At 34.8% G+C, this 15,071-nt stretch overlaps 1 protein-coding gene across 2 annotated transcripts; it reads left to right on the top strand.

The window, feature by feature from the left end:
- The first annotated feature begins 54 nt into the window (after positions 1-54).
- CTCFL (CCCTC-binding factor like) lies at positions 55-13,659 on the top strand. Of its 2 annotated transcripts, XM_057406344.1 has the most exons (12): positions 55-172; positions 1,153-1,366; positions 3,056-3,223; positions 3,666-3,799; positions 5,363-5,483; positions 6,044-6,193; positions 7,899-8,059; positions 8,680-8,862; positions 9,601-9,721; positions 11,134-11,251; positions 12,459-12,553; positions 12,970-13,659. In XM_057406344.1, exons 1-8 carry the CDS (start codon positions 158-160, stop codon positions 8,860-8,862), a joined length of 1,146 nt encoding a protein of 381 aa, XP_057262327.1. In that variant the 5' UTR covers positions 55-157; the 3' UTR covers positions 9,601-9,721; positions 11,134-11,251; positions 12,459-12,553; positions 12,970-13,659. The 2 variants fall into 2 exon arrangements, with proteins under 2 accessions (XP_057262327.1, XP_057262326.1); XM_057406343.1 differs by lacking the exon at positions 11,134-11,251.
- Positions 13,660-15,071: the final 1,412 nt, after the last annotated feature.

Raw genomic sequence — 15,071 nt, 5'->3', positions numbered from 1 at the left:
ACAGCCTGTGCTGTGCGACGTGCCGGCAGGCATGGCCATAAGCGTGTGGGAAGGGGTCTGTGTGTTTTGTGACTTAGGGCTGACGCAGAGTAATGTTTTACAAGAAGAAGGACAAGCAATTAGTTCAGAAAGCAAGCCAACAGGGAAACCACCAGACATGCTACTGATTGAGGTACGAGTCCTGGATGTGGTGAAGATGGCAGTAGGTTAACTCTTAGCTGGCAGCATCACTGATTCGGTTCTGACTCCAGTATTATCTTTTCTAGGCATTCAGATTTGTTGAACTGAAGTATCTAATCCTTTGTACAGCTTTTTAGAATGTCATCCCATGTTTAAAAAGGCAGACTAAAAATTTGGCCTTTTTAGATGACTAATCAGTTGAAATTCAGACGAGTTTTTAATTCAGTTTACCAGTTTGGTGCTGTTTCATTTGACAGGCTAGATATCTTAAGTAGTATTAGACAATTTCCCTTCTTCTGCAGTAGTACAATACTGAAGTCATTGTTAAAGCTGGATGTGTAATATGATCTCATTTGAAATGCATTTCGTTGAAAGGACATGCAAACATTGGTATTTATCCTGTGCTAGCTATTGGTTTTATAATAAAATAATAATTTTTTTTTCTTTGAAAATTCATGTGCTACCCTAGTTAATTTCTAAGTATGGTCATATTTAAGTTTAATGCAAAAAGTATCACAACCTTGTTAATTGCCATATGACAAAGAAGGCGTTGCAGTTAGGCTGCAGAAGTCCTGTGTTTGGTGAGAAATTGAGCACATACTTTCTGCTTGTTTTCTTTTGAAAGGTAAATGTACTGAAATGAAATTCTTTTTAAAAAATGAGGACACAAGTTTCTATGTTCTCAGTGCTGTAATCTTGAAATGATGCTCTGAAAGTTTATGTAAAATTTTAAAGAGCTAGGGCTCAATTATAGTAATTGTTCGCTATATGACATAGCAGCTGTATGTTACATACAGTTTGGGTTTTGTTGCAGTTTTACCCATCGTACTTAAAGCTAAAAATCAGAATTAATGAGTATCTTGTATTTTGTTGGTAGCTCATTTGCTTTGCCACTGGCTTTGATTTACAAAGTTGTAAAACTTTTTAAAACAGATTGACAGAGATAATGATGTAATTGCGTTTGAAAGTAAGGTCCAGCAGCTGACACCATCTGAAGTGGGGGGAGTAGAGGAACTTCTTTTCACTCTTGGGGAAACAAAGAGCTGGAGCTACAAAGCCAGTGATGATTTATCAGACCCAAGTGATGAAGGTAAAGAGCAGAAACATGCAACTCCATCAGAACAAGCAGCTGTGAGAAATCCTGAGAATCCAGAATTTCAGATTTGTGCTCCACATCAGAAAAAAGGTAAAAAAGTTAGCAATCCTTGTAGTTCACTTTTAGATAACATGTTAAGTTTGATTTTTAAGTGAGGTTGAAATCTTATAGAAAATATTCACAGTGTTAAGTTTAGATTAGGTTTCATCTTAACATCCTATGGAAATTTGGAAGAGGGCGTAATACCTTTCAACCTTACTTGATAAAAGAGCTGGTTTAGGCTGATGTCATCTGCGCTGTGTTCAGGGGAGACGTTTTGGATGGCATTTAGAATTTAATGGTCTTTTGAACAGTATGTGGTATTTGAATCCTTTGGGGAGATTTCAAAGTTAATATTGTATAACTGCCTTTGAATAAATCTGCTAACTTACTTAGTCTTCCTTAATTCCATCATTCAGCTTCAAAATGTACTTGTATGGGGGGCTATGGATGAGCTTAGAGTGGTTTCAAGTTGCTGGTTGAGGGTGATGGGCAAATATCAATGCCTGTCAGCAAGGTATCTTCCAGAACTTGAGTAAAAGTAACAGAAAATGGCTGATTTCAGATTTTAGGAACATAACAGTGTGTTGCATAAGTTAAGGACTGACTCAGAAGGGAATCATAAGCATCTGTTTCCCTAGAAACTGTGTGTGTGTACTGTAAAAGTTGGATGACATCAGTAATGTTGAAGAGTCTGTAAACGTGTGTCGTAGTATCTGGATATTAAGGTATCTTGGCTGAGGTTGTTTAAAGTACGGATGTTGTACAAATTTTTAATGCCCCTTGTTTTAGTTGCTGCATTTATAGGAAGCACATTTGAGCAGCTTTAACAGAGCTAACAATGTTGTTCTGTGTGGGCATGAATCCACAATGAATAAATAACCATAAAGTGTTTTTGTTTGCTGTTATTGAAGTGAAGTGTTAGCTGCATATCTCTGTGTGGTGTAAAGCATTGTATAAAATACATTTTGGTCTCAGCATGAAAATCATCGCAAAGAGCGCATTTGGGAGCTGAGACAACTGTTCTGGAAAGGCTCTTCGAATATGACATATTTGCCATTTTGCAGTTTCAGATCTTCTTCAAAACTGAAAATGTTACACATTCACTTTTAACTTACTAAATTCGAAAGAAATCCTTTACGGCTATGCCATGAACTTGGACATGTTCTGTAATCCAGAAAGCATAACTTTATTTGACTTCTTCAAGGAATTGATCTTTTTTCCTCAAATTCAACTAATAATTTTAAAAAGGCTTTTTATGTCATGATCTTTTTTACATATACTTTATGGATTCAGGACTATCAGAAAGCTGAGAGTAGCTTAACTTGTAATTTCCAAATCTTTGAACAAGCTTGCTTAGTACTAATATACAGTTGTCACCAGGAAGTATATTGCACAGGTTGTAATTGCCGTGATGAAGCACATTTTATTGGTGCTATCAAGAGAGGAAGTTTCATCCTGTCTTGGAGGTGAGAGCTTGATTAGGAGTTAGGTTTCTTGGGGCTAGGTTCTAAACTGTATCAGTAATGTGTGGCGCTACTTTTGGGGGCAAATCACTTAAGTCTTGGCTATAATAATTTCTGTCTGTCAGCTTAATTTTTTTTTAATTCTGTATTTTTATGTAGAAGTACAAAGTAGTCTTACCCAAAGTAGAGGAACAATAATGAAATCGATACTATTTTTTGAAGAAGTCATTATTTTGTGGCTCATATAATCTAAATGTGTTTTTTCCCACAGGAGAAAGAGAAGTTTTCCGCTGTGATTTGTGCACATTCACCTCACTCAGAATATCAAGTCTTAATCATCATGTGAAAACCCATTCTGATGAGAAATCTCATGTGTGTCACCTCTGCCTTAAGGCTTTTCGTACAGCTACTCTCCTGTATAACCATCTGAATGTACATACAGGTATTTAACATGTGAAAAGACTTCATTTTACATATTATCTACAAAATTGTCTTAGGGCTGTATTCTGTGGTCGTTTTGTGCTCTGATTTTGGAGTTCTACACTGAAAAGACATGGTCTATAGTTAGTAACTCTCTGTGTATGTATTCATTTATTCTGTTAAATACTTTCCTAATAATTTTTGTTAACTGAATGTTGACTTCAGCTGTGTCTGATTCCATGTGTGCAATAAAATTTTTTGTGATGTTTTCAGTTTGCTATATAACCATATGAAACAAACTGATAAATTGTTTTTATAATAAACTTATGGTTTTACGTATATAGTACATAAAATTCAGAAACTCAGAAAAAGTTCTGGTAAAAAATTGTGCATGATAATTAAGGCAGACAAATCATACTGATGTGTTGATAAATAAAATTCTAAGAAATGGTCTGTTCTTACAGGGACCAGGCCCTATAACTGCAGTGACTGTGATATGGCATTTGTGACCAGGAGTGAGCTTTCACGACACAGGCGTTACAAGCATACCTTAGAAAAACCTTTCAAGTGTTCATTGTGTAAATATTCTAGTGTAGAAGTAAGTACAGCCTTTCTGGATCTTTTGGAAGGGTTTGTAGGCTTTCACATACTAAGATATTAACGCACTTCAAGTTCTGTCATTTTTGCTAGATTTTAACCTTGAGAAGTTTCTGTGCATATATTGTACTGTCATGTATCGTCTTTTGTTACTGTCAGATTTCTATATGAAATAAACTCAATACATTACAGAGGTAGTTGCAGATGTCAACTTACAGTATTAATACTTGGCTCGTGATGCAGATGTACATGTGCATTCTGAGTTAGGAAGAATAGCCAAACTTGCACAATATTATTTAGCTTTTTTAAACCAATTACATTTGAAGCGTGTTTTCTTCTTTATTATATTAAAATTGCTGCTAGGCAATAATGTCTTTGTATTACTTTGATCATGCAAAAGCATCCTACAGAAGTTCTCCTGTACGCGTCATTCTATGTACTGTAGGACAAAACCAGCTAATGTCTAAAATGAAGTTCATGTGTTACGTTTAAATGCTTGCTGATGTTTGGGTTTTTTTACAGAGCTGAAATTTTCTTAATCTACCAATAAAAAAGTTAGTGACTGCCTAAGGATTCACTGGGAAAAATAGGCCTTCAGTGATGTACCTATGATTGAATCACAGTCATGGTTATCTGTGATTGAATCGTTGTCACAGTTTCGTGGATATTCAGTATCTAAAGTTTTTATGTGCTGTGTCCAAATCTAAAGCTGCAGGCAAGCCTGAATTTTATTCCACACAACTTACCTTACTAATTAGATCTTGGATGGCTTGCATCTTTAAAAAAACTTTTCAGTTTGTATTAAAGTCTCACATTATTTTCCTTGTTTTAATGAGTGTTCAGTGCTCATTGCTGTTGTGGAACTCTCACTGATACTGCTGTAAGCTTTACCTGAATGAGGAGAGCTGAAGGAGCCCCCTAGTAATACCATGCATACAATTTGACCTTGGTATAGAAAAGATTGGCAATCATGTTTAATTTTATTTAAGTGTTGTAGATTTGAATGGGTCTAGCAGAGAGTTCATTAGTTCATATATGTTTATAAATGTAGGAATTAGAACATTAGGTAACTCCTAATTTTAGCTTGCATGCCTACAGTATTTATATAGAATGTGTCACAAGAACAGTATTAAAAAGTGGACTGAATTTGCAATTAAACTGCTTCATTGTCCCTTGATGGTGAGCACAGCCTTTGGTTAATGAGTTTGGTCTTTCATTTATTTTCCTGATATTTTCAAAGAATTTCATGTGTGACATATCCAAGTAACCTGAAAGTAGTGGATATCGCCTTTAAAAATCCTAGCTTTTATGTTCTAATGAAATTTCTCCTTTTGTTTATGTTGACACTAAATACGAAAGTAAGATCATTTGGGGAATACACAAGCGTTACCTAAAACCACACCAGGCTGATTGTACAGGAAAAAAGGGGTGGCTGGATGAGCATTAATTCTGGGATTGATGGATTATTTTAAATTGCAATAGGCGTGTTGTGTAAAATTGCTTGTATTTTAATTGTTTGGGTGTCCAGTGTGTTACTGCAGAAATGTTCTTATTTTTATGGTAGGCAAGCAAAATGAAACGACATGTTCGCACACATACAGGAGAACGTCCTTATGCCTGTGAACTTTGCAGTTATGCTAGCAAAGATGCATATAAACTGAAAAGGCACATGATAACTCATTCAGGTACGACTCTGATGTAATGATCAGGTAGACTGAGTCAATTGTCAGTCGTGATGTAATTCTTGATGATATTCATCATCAAAATTTTTTTTTTATTATATTTATGTGACTTTTGGGGGAAGAAAGGCAAGAAAACAATTTCCCTCTTTCTCTTCTACCATTATGATTGGCTGGTGTTGATTCACTTTTATTATGACGTTGTTACAGCTGTAAACTTTCTTCATGCACATTTGAGGATAATTCTGCATTTTTGTACATTAAATATTCAGGACAGAGTAGAAGATAATTAAAATAATTCCTGATTAATAGTTTAGAATTTTAATAGCTTTATGTTTCATCAGTTTGACTCACAGATTCTGGAAGCCAAGTTTTTGCATTCTAATCAGCTATGTAAACTTATTTAAACTTGTTTAGCCTTTTGTGTTTTGCCCACTAACAGTAACATTTTCATTGGTCTGAAGACTGTTACTGTTAGAACACAGATGTTGAGACGTGGCAATTTTGCATTTGTAGCAAATGAGTGGCGTTTCTAAGCATATGTTATTATAAGACGTATTTTACAGGTGAAAAACCCTATGAATGTTATGTTTGCCAGTCCACATTCACTCAAAGTGGTACCATGAAAATCCATATGTTACAGAAGCATGGACAAAATGTGCCAAAATACAAGTGTCCACATTGTAGTGCCTTTATTGCGCGAAAAAGTGACCTGGGTGAGTTTAAAGTAAAAAATTGAACTGTAGAGGTAATTAGAGGTGAAATCTCTTCGTTTTCATTGCTTGCAACGATACCAAATACATTACATATGACTTGATATCATTACAAAATATTTCTATAGAAAATGTATTCGTTGTTTTACAGATAAATTCCTCCTGCAAGGAGATGTGGTGACATCTTGTGGTTGATGTGCTAATTTCCTTAATTTGGGGTTTTTTGCTTGATACTTGGTGGCATTGTGACCTTACGGTTTTCAGTAAGAATGTACCTCACGAAGATACATGCCCAGGTTGTAATGAAGTTTTTCCTCAAAGCCACAGAAAACAGTCAGATTTTTATTAAGCCATTTCAGTTCTCCCGTTCTGTTTCTTTCTCAGCTCTAGTTAAAATGAATATATGCATCTAGCTATATGAGACACTAAAGCAGATTGAATGTTTCAGTATATATGGGTTTTTTGCGTATGCCAAATCAGCTTTTACCTTTTAATCTAAAATTGAACTGTATGTTTAGTTGCTGAGTGCATTGTCCTTGTAATTTAAAGAAGTACATGTAATAGCATTTGTTAGTAAAGTGCAAGTTAAATTTTGACTTCATTGGTTCATCAGAAAACGTTTTTACTATGCCTCCAGTATTCAAAATTCTTAGAATTCTAAATCCTATTGCATCGATATCAAAGATTATTTTTGAGCTGTATAACACTTGTGAAACGTGGATGGTAATGCAATAAACTCAAATGTCTCTTAGCTAGTTGGGATCTTTTTCCAGAGTGCAAAGAACAAACCACTGCATAAGTTCATCTTCATTCTCTATGCAGAGGTTCAAACTGAGAGTATAAATTAAAATTGTACTTGAGAACATAAATTGAAATTTTTTCTCATACAAACCACAGTTCTTGAAATACAAGCAATTTACTAAGGATTTATATATGAATTTTTTTAATTACTCTTCTTTAGAACAGTACTTGCTTCAAGTACCAGTAAAGTTGTCTTTATCCATGTATTTCATAAGCAAATTCATCTTTTCTAGGAAGAAAAAGGTTTTGTACAGATAAGAATTTTATTAATCAACCAGTGTTTTAGAATTATAGCATATTTGCTGTATTTGAGGCAATATAGCTGACCAAGGCCAACAAAACCTATATAAAATTTTAAGTTTACAGAAATAAATGAAACAGCTATATTAAAAAAATAGACATACAAAGATGTCTTTAGCATCTATTTGTATTTCAAATAAAGATCCTATTGAAGTCTGTTAAGTATTTGAAGGTAGAAGTGTTATATATATACAATCTCATCGTTCATGTATTTTTTGCACTGTTCATTTTAATACTGTAAGTACTACTTTGGGTAGCATTTTAAAATTAATTTTATGTGTAGACAAAAGCAGCCAGTTACTGGAATTTTCAAAAGGATTTGATTTGTTAAATGTTTTCCATGGAAATCAGTAAGAGTTAGGCTCATAACTTCTAAATCTCTCTGTAAAGTTACAACATCTTGCTGCAACTCAGTTAAACTTCCTTGAAAAATTGCTTTTTTTTTTTTTGCAATTTTACTCCTACTGCAGAGAACACGAAGTTCTTTTTTTTGTATATCCTCTACAATGTACACATTACTCAGGGCTATGCACAGGGTAAGTCTTCTTCAAAATGGTGGAAATTAAAAATTTACTATACAAATTAATTGCTTTGTGTAACTGTTCAGGTGTCCACTTACGAAATCTGCATTCCTACATGGCAGTGGCAGTTAAATGCAGTGACTGTGAAGCTGTATTTCATGAGCGCTATGCTCTTGTTCAGCACAGGAAGACTCATAGAAATGAAAGAAGATTCAAATGTGATCAGTGCAGCTATGCATGTAAACAGGTACTCACTGTAAAAATATTGCTTACTCAGTTGAGAGTTTGGCAAGGTGGGGTTTTGGGGTTGTGTTTAAGATAAAAACTTCTGTGACTGCAGTCTAACTAAAATGGTGTAGTTATGTTTATTTGCAAGATAAATGGTTCACAAATAGCAGTAAATTGAAATGCTGTAAAGTCTGAGGCTATCTTCTTGATAAATCTTTTGTACATGAACTGCTTAGAAGTACAAAGTAACATAAATCACTTTCAGTGACATTATGATAGGAACAAACTGTAATATTTGAGCCTTAAATGTGATTTTCGGTAGCGTCACAGAATAAATTTGGTCTGAACTGTAATTTTTTTAAAGAATACATTTAGGATAGAACATCTTTGGCATTGGTATGTTGGAATGTACCATTGTTCCATTCTGATGATTTTCTCTGCTAACTTCACTAAGGTTAGGAGAAAATGTCTCAGGTTCTCCAAGTCAGTGGGCAGTATCCTAGTGTGTACTTCAGTATCTGCTTATAGTGGAGGATAATTAAGGAGTGTGCAACATCCTTGCACTCCTCTGTGTGCCTGTGTGGTTTATTGAACTCTCAGAGCTGGATAGTTATGTTAGAGGTATTTTCTTTGTTTCAGGAACAACACTTAATTGTACATAAAGGAACCCATACTAGGAAGAAGCCCTTTGCTTGCTTGTGCTGCAGCAAAACCTTTCAACAAAAGGAGCTTCTTACTCTTCACTCTAGGAAGCACCATGATTCTCATATTAAGCCTATAGTTTATGAATGCCCTAAATGTGGTAAGGGCTATTCACTCTGAGTAAGATACTTCCTTTTAAGGAAACTCAGTGGAGTTATCTTCAGCTAAGTATTGCAGATCACATTGTCAGGAAGGACTGAGAGTAAAAACCAGTGTACTGGCAGGAATGTTAACTCCTTAATGCTAAGCCAGCAAAACTTGTTTGTTTTCTTTCCCAAACTTTACATTAAGGGATTAATAAAGAACTTTATATTCTCCTTTAGGTAGAAAATATATGCTACTTAATCTTTTCAGGTCTGTTACTGGTTTGTGGAATTCAGTATTGAATGTTTAATACATTCTTAAAATGAATCAAAAGGCAGTGTGGAGGTACGAATTTTAAAAGAAAGAGTGCTAGAACCAGTTCAGCAAGGAAAGTAAGAAATTATTACTCACTTCAAAGCCATATGCAGTTAGAACGTATCTCTGCTTTGGGGTTAACTGTGCACACTGCTGAAGTAAAAATAGCCTTTTTTCCACATACCGATTTTACATGTAAAACTTTATTGTTTATCCAGGAACCAGAAAATTAGATACTTGATTTATACCCACCAAATGGCAGTGTTCCTTTAAACAGAATTTTAATATATAATTTGGAAAATCTTCAGGAGTTTTATGGAAGTTTTTAACTAAGTCAGCCTTTCACTTAGCATTCAAGAATTTTTCTGTCAGAACCATATTTGTTTTTTTCTGTGTGTGTTAAATTGCTTACATACATTAATATTTGATTCATATATTTATGCTTCATTATGCTAACAGGATAACATGCATAAGCATGCTGAAACTTGTGGCTTAGTGAGGGCAAAAACTGCTACACCCAGAAAAAGAAGCAAGGACAAAAATAAACCCCATGAGAACCAAAAGCATGTTAAGCAACAAGGTAATCAGCGAATAAGTTAGAATTTAATCATGTAAATTAGAATCAAGAATAAAAGGCTAAGACATTGAATCTCCCTGCTGCTTAATTACTGTTTCACAATGAAGCTAATTTAAGTGCTAATAATGGAATAATACTTCATTGTGTGTCAGAAATTCTCGTCCTCTGATTTGGGTCATTGCTCAGGTACCCATTCTGGGACTGTTGTTCTCTTATTCCTGCAAATGACTTCCTATGCTCCCTGCTTAGCAATGCTTGCAAATGTGGTTTTCTTTCCCCTTTTACAAATTCCCTTTGCCTCTATAAATGAGGATGAAGCACATAATTTACTGACTTAAGCCATAGTGAGTTTTCTTAATTTATAATATACTTCTTTAATACAGACCAGATGGAAAACTTTCAAATCTCAGAACTCAGATTGCATGTTAATCACAAAAGATGTAGCACATTGTAATAAAGAAATTGTTCATCTTCTTCTACTTAGACCTGAGAGTGATCAAATAATGATAAAAATACTACTGATTTAAATAGCTAGAGTCATTCTTCTGTCATACTGCAGAAGTGATCAGGCTGGTTTATAGAGCTCTTGGTTCAGCATGTCTGTGCAATCATAAACTCATTTGTACTTACTTAGCGGTACTCATTGTGGGTAGCTCTTGAGCACTGAGCATTTATTCTGTAAACTTCAACATAAACCAAAGGATGGTCCATTATTTATCTCTTTCCTTCTCTCTTTTTTCTCTGCTTCCTCATCTTTTGTCATTAGGTTAAGATTCCCAGAAAGTAAGTTCAGCTTTTGGCAGATTGTGATGGTAGAATAATTGGTCAGTTGATTGTCTCTGCAGCAGTAAGTGGTGTGCCTTTGGGTAATGCTAGTGCATTGATTCCCAGAAAGTAAGTTCAGCTTTTGGCAGATTGTGATGGTAGAATAATTGGTCAGTTGATTGTCTCTGCAGCAGTAAGTGGTGTGCCTTTGGGTAATGCTAGTGCATTCCTGATAAAATCATTTGTTTTGTCTTATTTTCAACTCTCAAATCATAAGTTTTGGGGGTTTTTAATTCTCTTAAATAAATCTTAGCCTGTCACCACATATGTAGTGATAGTAAATCAGGTTCACCTTAAAGTTTAAATTTAACCCAGAGGAGGTGTCTACTCATAATTTCATTTATGGGCATTTCTGTTGAATTACACAAAGCACAATATACAATATTCAGGTCAGGGCATGGGCAAGGAGCCCTGTATCCTCTTGCATCCTGCCTTCCTTTTGTGTGTTTGATCTAATGCTGAATCTCTGCATTGTTGCAGGGTGAGAGTTGATTACCTGTTTCTGAGGTCACCTTCAGGGCTACCAAGGCCAAAACATAGCTCTGCCTGACCAGAATATCCTGTCATTTTTTTGCCCCTTTGCTTCCCAGATGCTGTTTGAAAGCCACAGTAGTCTCCTTGATAGGATTCTTCAGGTGATTTTTATGGAGGAAAAGACAAGAATGGAGATACATCTAAGTCCTAGGTGTCCTGAAACTTTACATTTTGGTATATCCTATTGTATCTACACTGATTTGTGGCTGATGACAGATAAAATCTGACATAGAAGAAGAAATGTTGGAGCTTTTCTGAATCTAATGAATATATATCAGCAGCTGAGTTTACATTAGTATTGACACTTCTGTTTTCACTGGTAAGGCTGTAATGGTATGGTTAGAAGTGTTACAGCTGCAGTGTTTATGTTTTTGCAATAATTAGATTTTGCTGTTTATTAATGTTTTGCTACGTGCAAACAATTTCTTTTTGGTATCTTACAGATACCTTCATCTCGAAGCTTGATTTCCTGGAGCTAAGATAATGTGTCTTTAGATGTGATCCGTCCAAATACTGAGTCCATTAATTGACTTACACAAATATTAGGAATGTCTGTGCAGGTTCCAGGTGTTTTTTTTTCCCCAAAGTTGACATTTGCAAGTATATATTTCACTTCTTATACAACTTGCAGGGACCTATAGGATCCTGTATGTGGCTATACAAAAGATTACTTGTCTGATTGATGCTGTCAATGCTTTGCTGTAACCAAACATTAAAATAGAAAATGCATGTATAACTTTCCAGTTAAATAATAGTTTTCCCCTGATAAGAATGCCATGGGTACTACTCACTAACATGGCTTGTAATGTGATAGTCAACCTAAAATACATTCATTCTCCAAATAAACTAGGATAAAAGATATGCTGTTATATATTGTTAAATTTATTGAAATATTTACTTGTCTTTCTGGTTAATCACCACAATGATTTTTTTGTTTGAGTTTTCTTTTACAAGATTTCTCTATTGGGAAGGGTCAATAGTGTGCCAGTAAGATTGTTCCTGTTTTAGATGGGATAGAAACAGCAACTCTGAGAACAGAAAATTGAAGTGATTTATGAAATGGAGTCTCAACATGATGGCCAAATATGCATGAATAGACTCTGGTCTTCCTCGTTTCACTGGTTGTAACTGAGCAGTTCAAAGTGTGTCCAATTAGGAAGCTGGAAAAGATGCTGGTTGAAAGCTGTTGAAGCCCTTCTGTGCTCATTTTGATTCTTGTTACTCTGTAACCTAAATAACATTGCCAAAGGGTGGAAGTTACAGGGAACCTTCACCAGTTTTATTACATATATGTAATAACAGAATGAGAAAAAAATAGCTATATTTCAGAATAATTTGTGGAAAGGTAGATAGGTTTCTTTCACCTTGCATTTACTTCCAGATTTGCTCACAGAATTGCCTACAGATCTGAAGCAAGTTTATTCCTCAGTAGCTGTATAGAATTGAGAGTTGCGTGAACTTCAGTACTTTCCTGAGGTGAGCATCTGAAAGGCAGTAATTTTTTAATGCAAGGAACACTTACTCAATCTCCTTTCTGCAAACACTCTTGTTTCTAACAGTGTTCACAATACTAAAATACAATGCTTTTTATTTATTTTTTTTCTAGAAAAGAGCTGGGGTTTTTGCCCACTGGTTATAGTAATTGTTGGATGTTATTAGTTCCATTCTCCTTTCCCAGTGGTTTTCAATTGGTGTAATTTCATTCTCTTCTGAAGACTTCCTTTAGTTTTACATCAGCATGAAAAGTAGTGGCAGAAGCAGATTTTGGCTTCTTGTCGGGGTATTAAGTTCCCACAGACTTTAGGGTATGGTTTCATGGCTAGATCACACTGCCTGTGCTATCTTTTTCCCCATGTTCTTCGCATAATTTTCTTTCTTCTCTCTTATTTCAGCTTTAGCAACCATACAGCTGTGGGGTGCATTGGATTAGCATGCAGATCTAATTGGAAACTAAGAGCAGTTAGCTGGACAGATGTAGAGCTGCCTGACAAAAATGAAGCAGCAGCAGTGTGTGCTGGTGTCAGAAACCACCCTTTCTGGGCACACAAAGCTTTCTGTCACCTTAACCTGACTGGCTTTCAAGTGCAGATGCGAGCATCTTTTTTCACCATTCTTTCCCCTTTAAATAGCCTCTTGCAAGTGCTGCCATGTAAGATTGTGATCATACGTTTAGTACTAGATCCAAAACACACCCATGACTTTGATTTTAATTAGGTCTTCAATAAAGCATACTTGTATTGTATAGGAAAGCTCATGTTTACAATACGTTTAAAAGTCAGGGAAGTTTTAATTGTCACATACAATTCTCAACTGGCTTTTGAACTACTGGTTTTACTGCTTAATTAATTACTATAGTTAGAGTAATTAGAGTAAGTACTATTGATTTTTATAATTAGTTACAATTATCACGGTTGCCATTTATGCACTGTTCCCTCATTTTTTGTCATCTATAATTAATACTTGGAAGCCTATTCATAAAATCTTAACTACTGTTAAAGTATTCATCTCTAATGCTGCTATTCTTATGTTTCATTATAAGTAAGCATTAACATTACTACCAGTTTTAATAATATTTCAGCATATAACAATAAATAAGTAAAATACTAATTTCAAGGTTAACATCTGTGTTTAACTTCATTATAAATATGTTACTGCATTTGACCAATATGAAATGGTTTGGGGTTGCGTGTAGAGCAAGCCATGTATGCTATAGTTACACTGATGTGGTTGGGGGCAGTGAATTCTGCTCTGTGCTTTGCAGTCCAGGTGAACTGCAGTTTGACATCTAAATACTGCAACTTTTAACTTTTGCTACTTTGAAAAGTCTGATAAAAATGAAAGCTTAGTTTTTTCCAGTTAGTAAATTAACACCTTTATCCTATACTTGGTAATGTGTGTACATGCCTGTTTTACAGGGATAACTTAAATTCAGCAGCTGTTCTGCTGTTAAAATGACTCAAACCGTGCTTAGGAGCTTCAACTGTCTCACAGTGTCTTAAGTATCTCTTAATGTCCGTATTAGCAAGAGATACTTGCTGTCTTACAGGAGTAAATGATCCAGTTTCAGAAGATACAGACCACTCTACACTAAAAGGCCTCATCAAGACCTTAATCAGCTCAATCAACTGGATGAACAGGAATTACCACTTTAGTAATAGAAACCCCAGTCAGTTTTGTAGAGTATGCTTGTAGCAATCACTGAGAAGTCAGTGTATTTGAATTTATCAAAATTATTCTTTGGTTTTATTCATTGTGTTATTCAAGTGTTTCATAAAGGTTAATGATTACTGGTTCTGCTTTCATAATGGTAATATTTGTCCAGTTTTAGAAAGTTAATAATCTGTTTTGGCTGCCTTATCACAGGATTTAAGAATGTTTTTCCCCATGATAGTTGCTTAAATACTATTGTTGACTTTATTCTTGTTGCGCTGTTTCCATTTATGCCATAAATTCCAAGCAGCATATTTCTTTGTTAAAATTAATTTTAGAAGTTGTAAATTATTTGATCAGTTTTCTGCATATACATTGTTCATTGAATTGTTGGAAATAAACTGATTTTGTGCTGACATCTAAGCAGACTACATGAGTGAAATATGAATGTAATAATAAAAAATCTTGTTAACTCTGAACTTGCAAAGTGATTATTCAGGTAGGTAGAAGCTGGAAATGTGTCCCTTTGGAAATCAAGAAGAAATGACCTTTTCAGGAGTTCTTTCTAGTGGTCACATGGTTTTTAAACACAAATAGTGATGGTTCTTCATGATTAAGAATTTGCATCACTGTGGTTTAAGGTGTTTATTTTACAAGGACAATTTGATGATGTTATTAATATATTTTAGACCAGTATGCATATATTAATATCTTTTAAAACAGAACGTATTTGGAACAGATACCATTTTAAAAATATTTTAACTTACTGATTGTTAAATATACAGGAATTATTTCATGAAACAGATAATACTCAAGTATTATCTGTTCTAGTGTTCTCTAACAG

Source organism: Pezoporus wallicus, unplaced genomic scaffold (genome assembly GCF_028554395.1).
Source record: "Pezoporus wallicus isolate ANWC-B61680 ecotype Strahan unplaced genomic scaffold, APGP_CSIRO_Pwel_v1 contig_6783, whole genome shotgun sequence".
Lineage (NCBI taxonomy): Eukaryota > Metazoa > Chordata > Aves > Psittaciformes > Psittacidae > Pezoporus > Pezoporus wallicus.
Note: the sequence above shows the minus strand (reverse complement) of the source record. Positions and strands in the feature narration are given on the sequence as shown.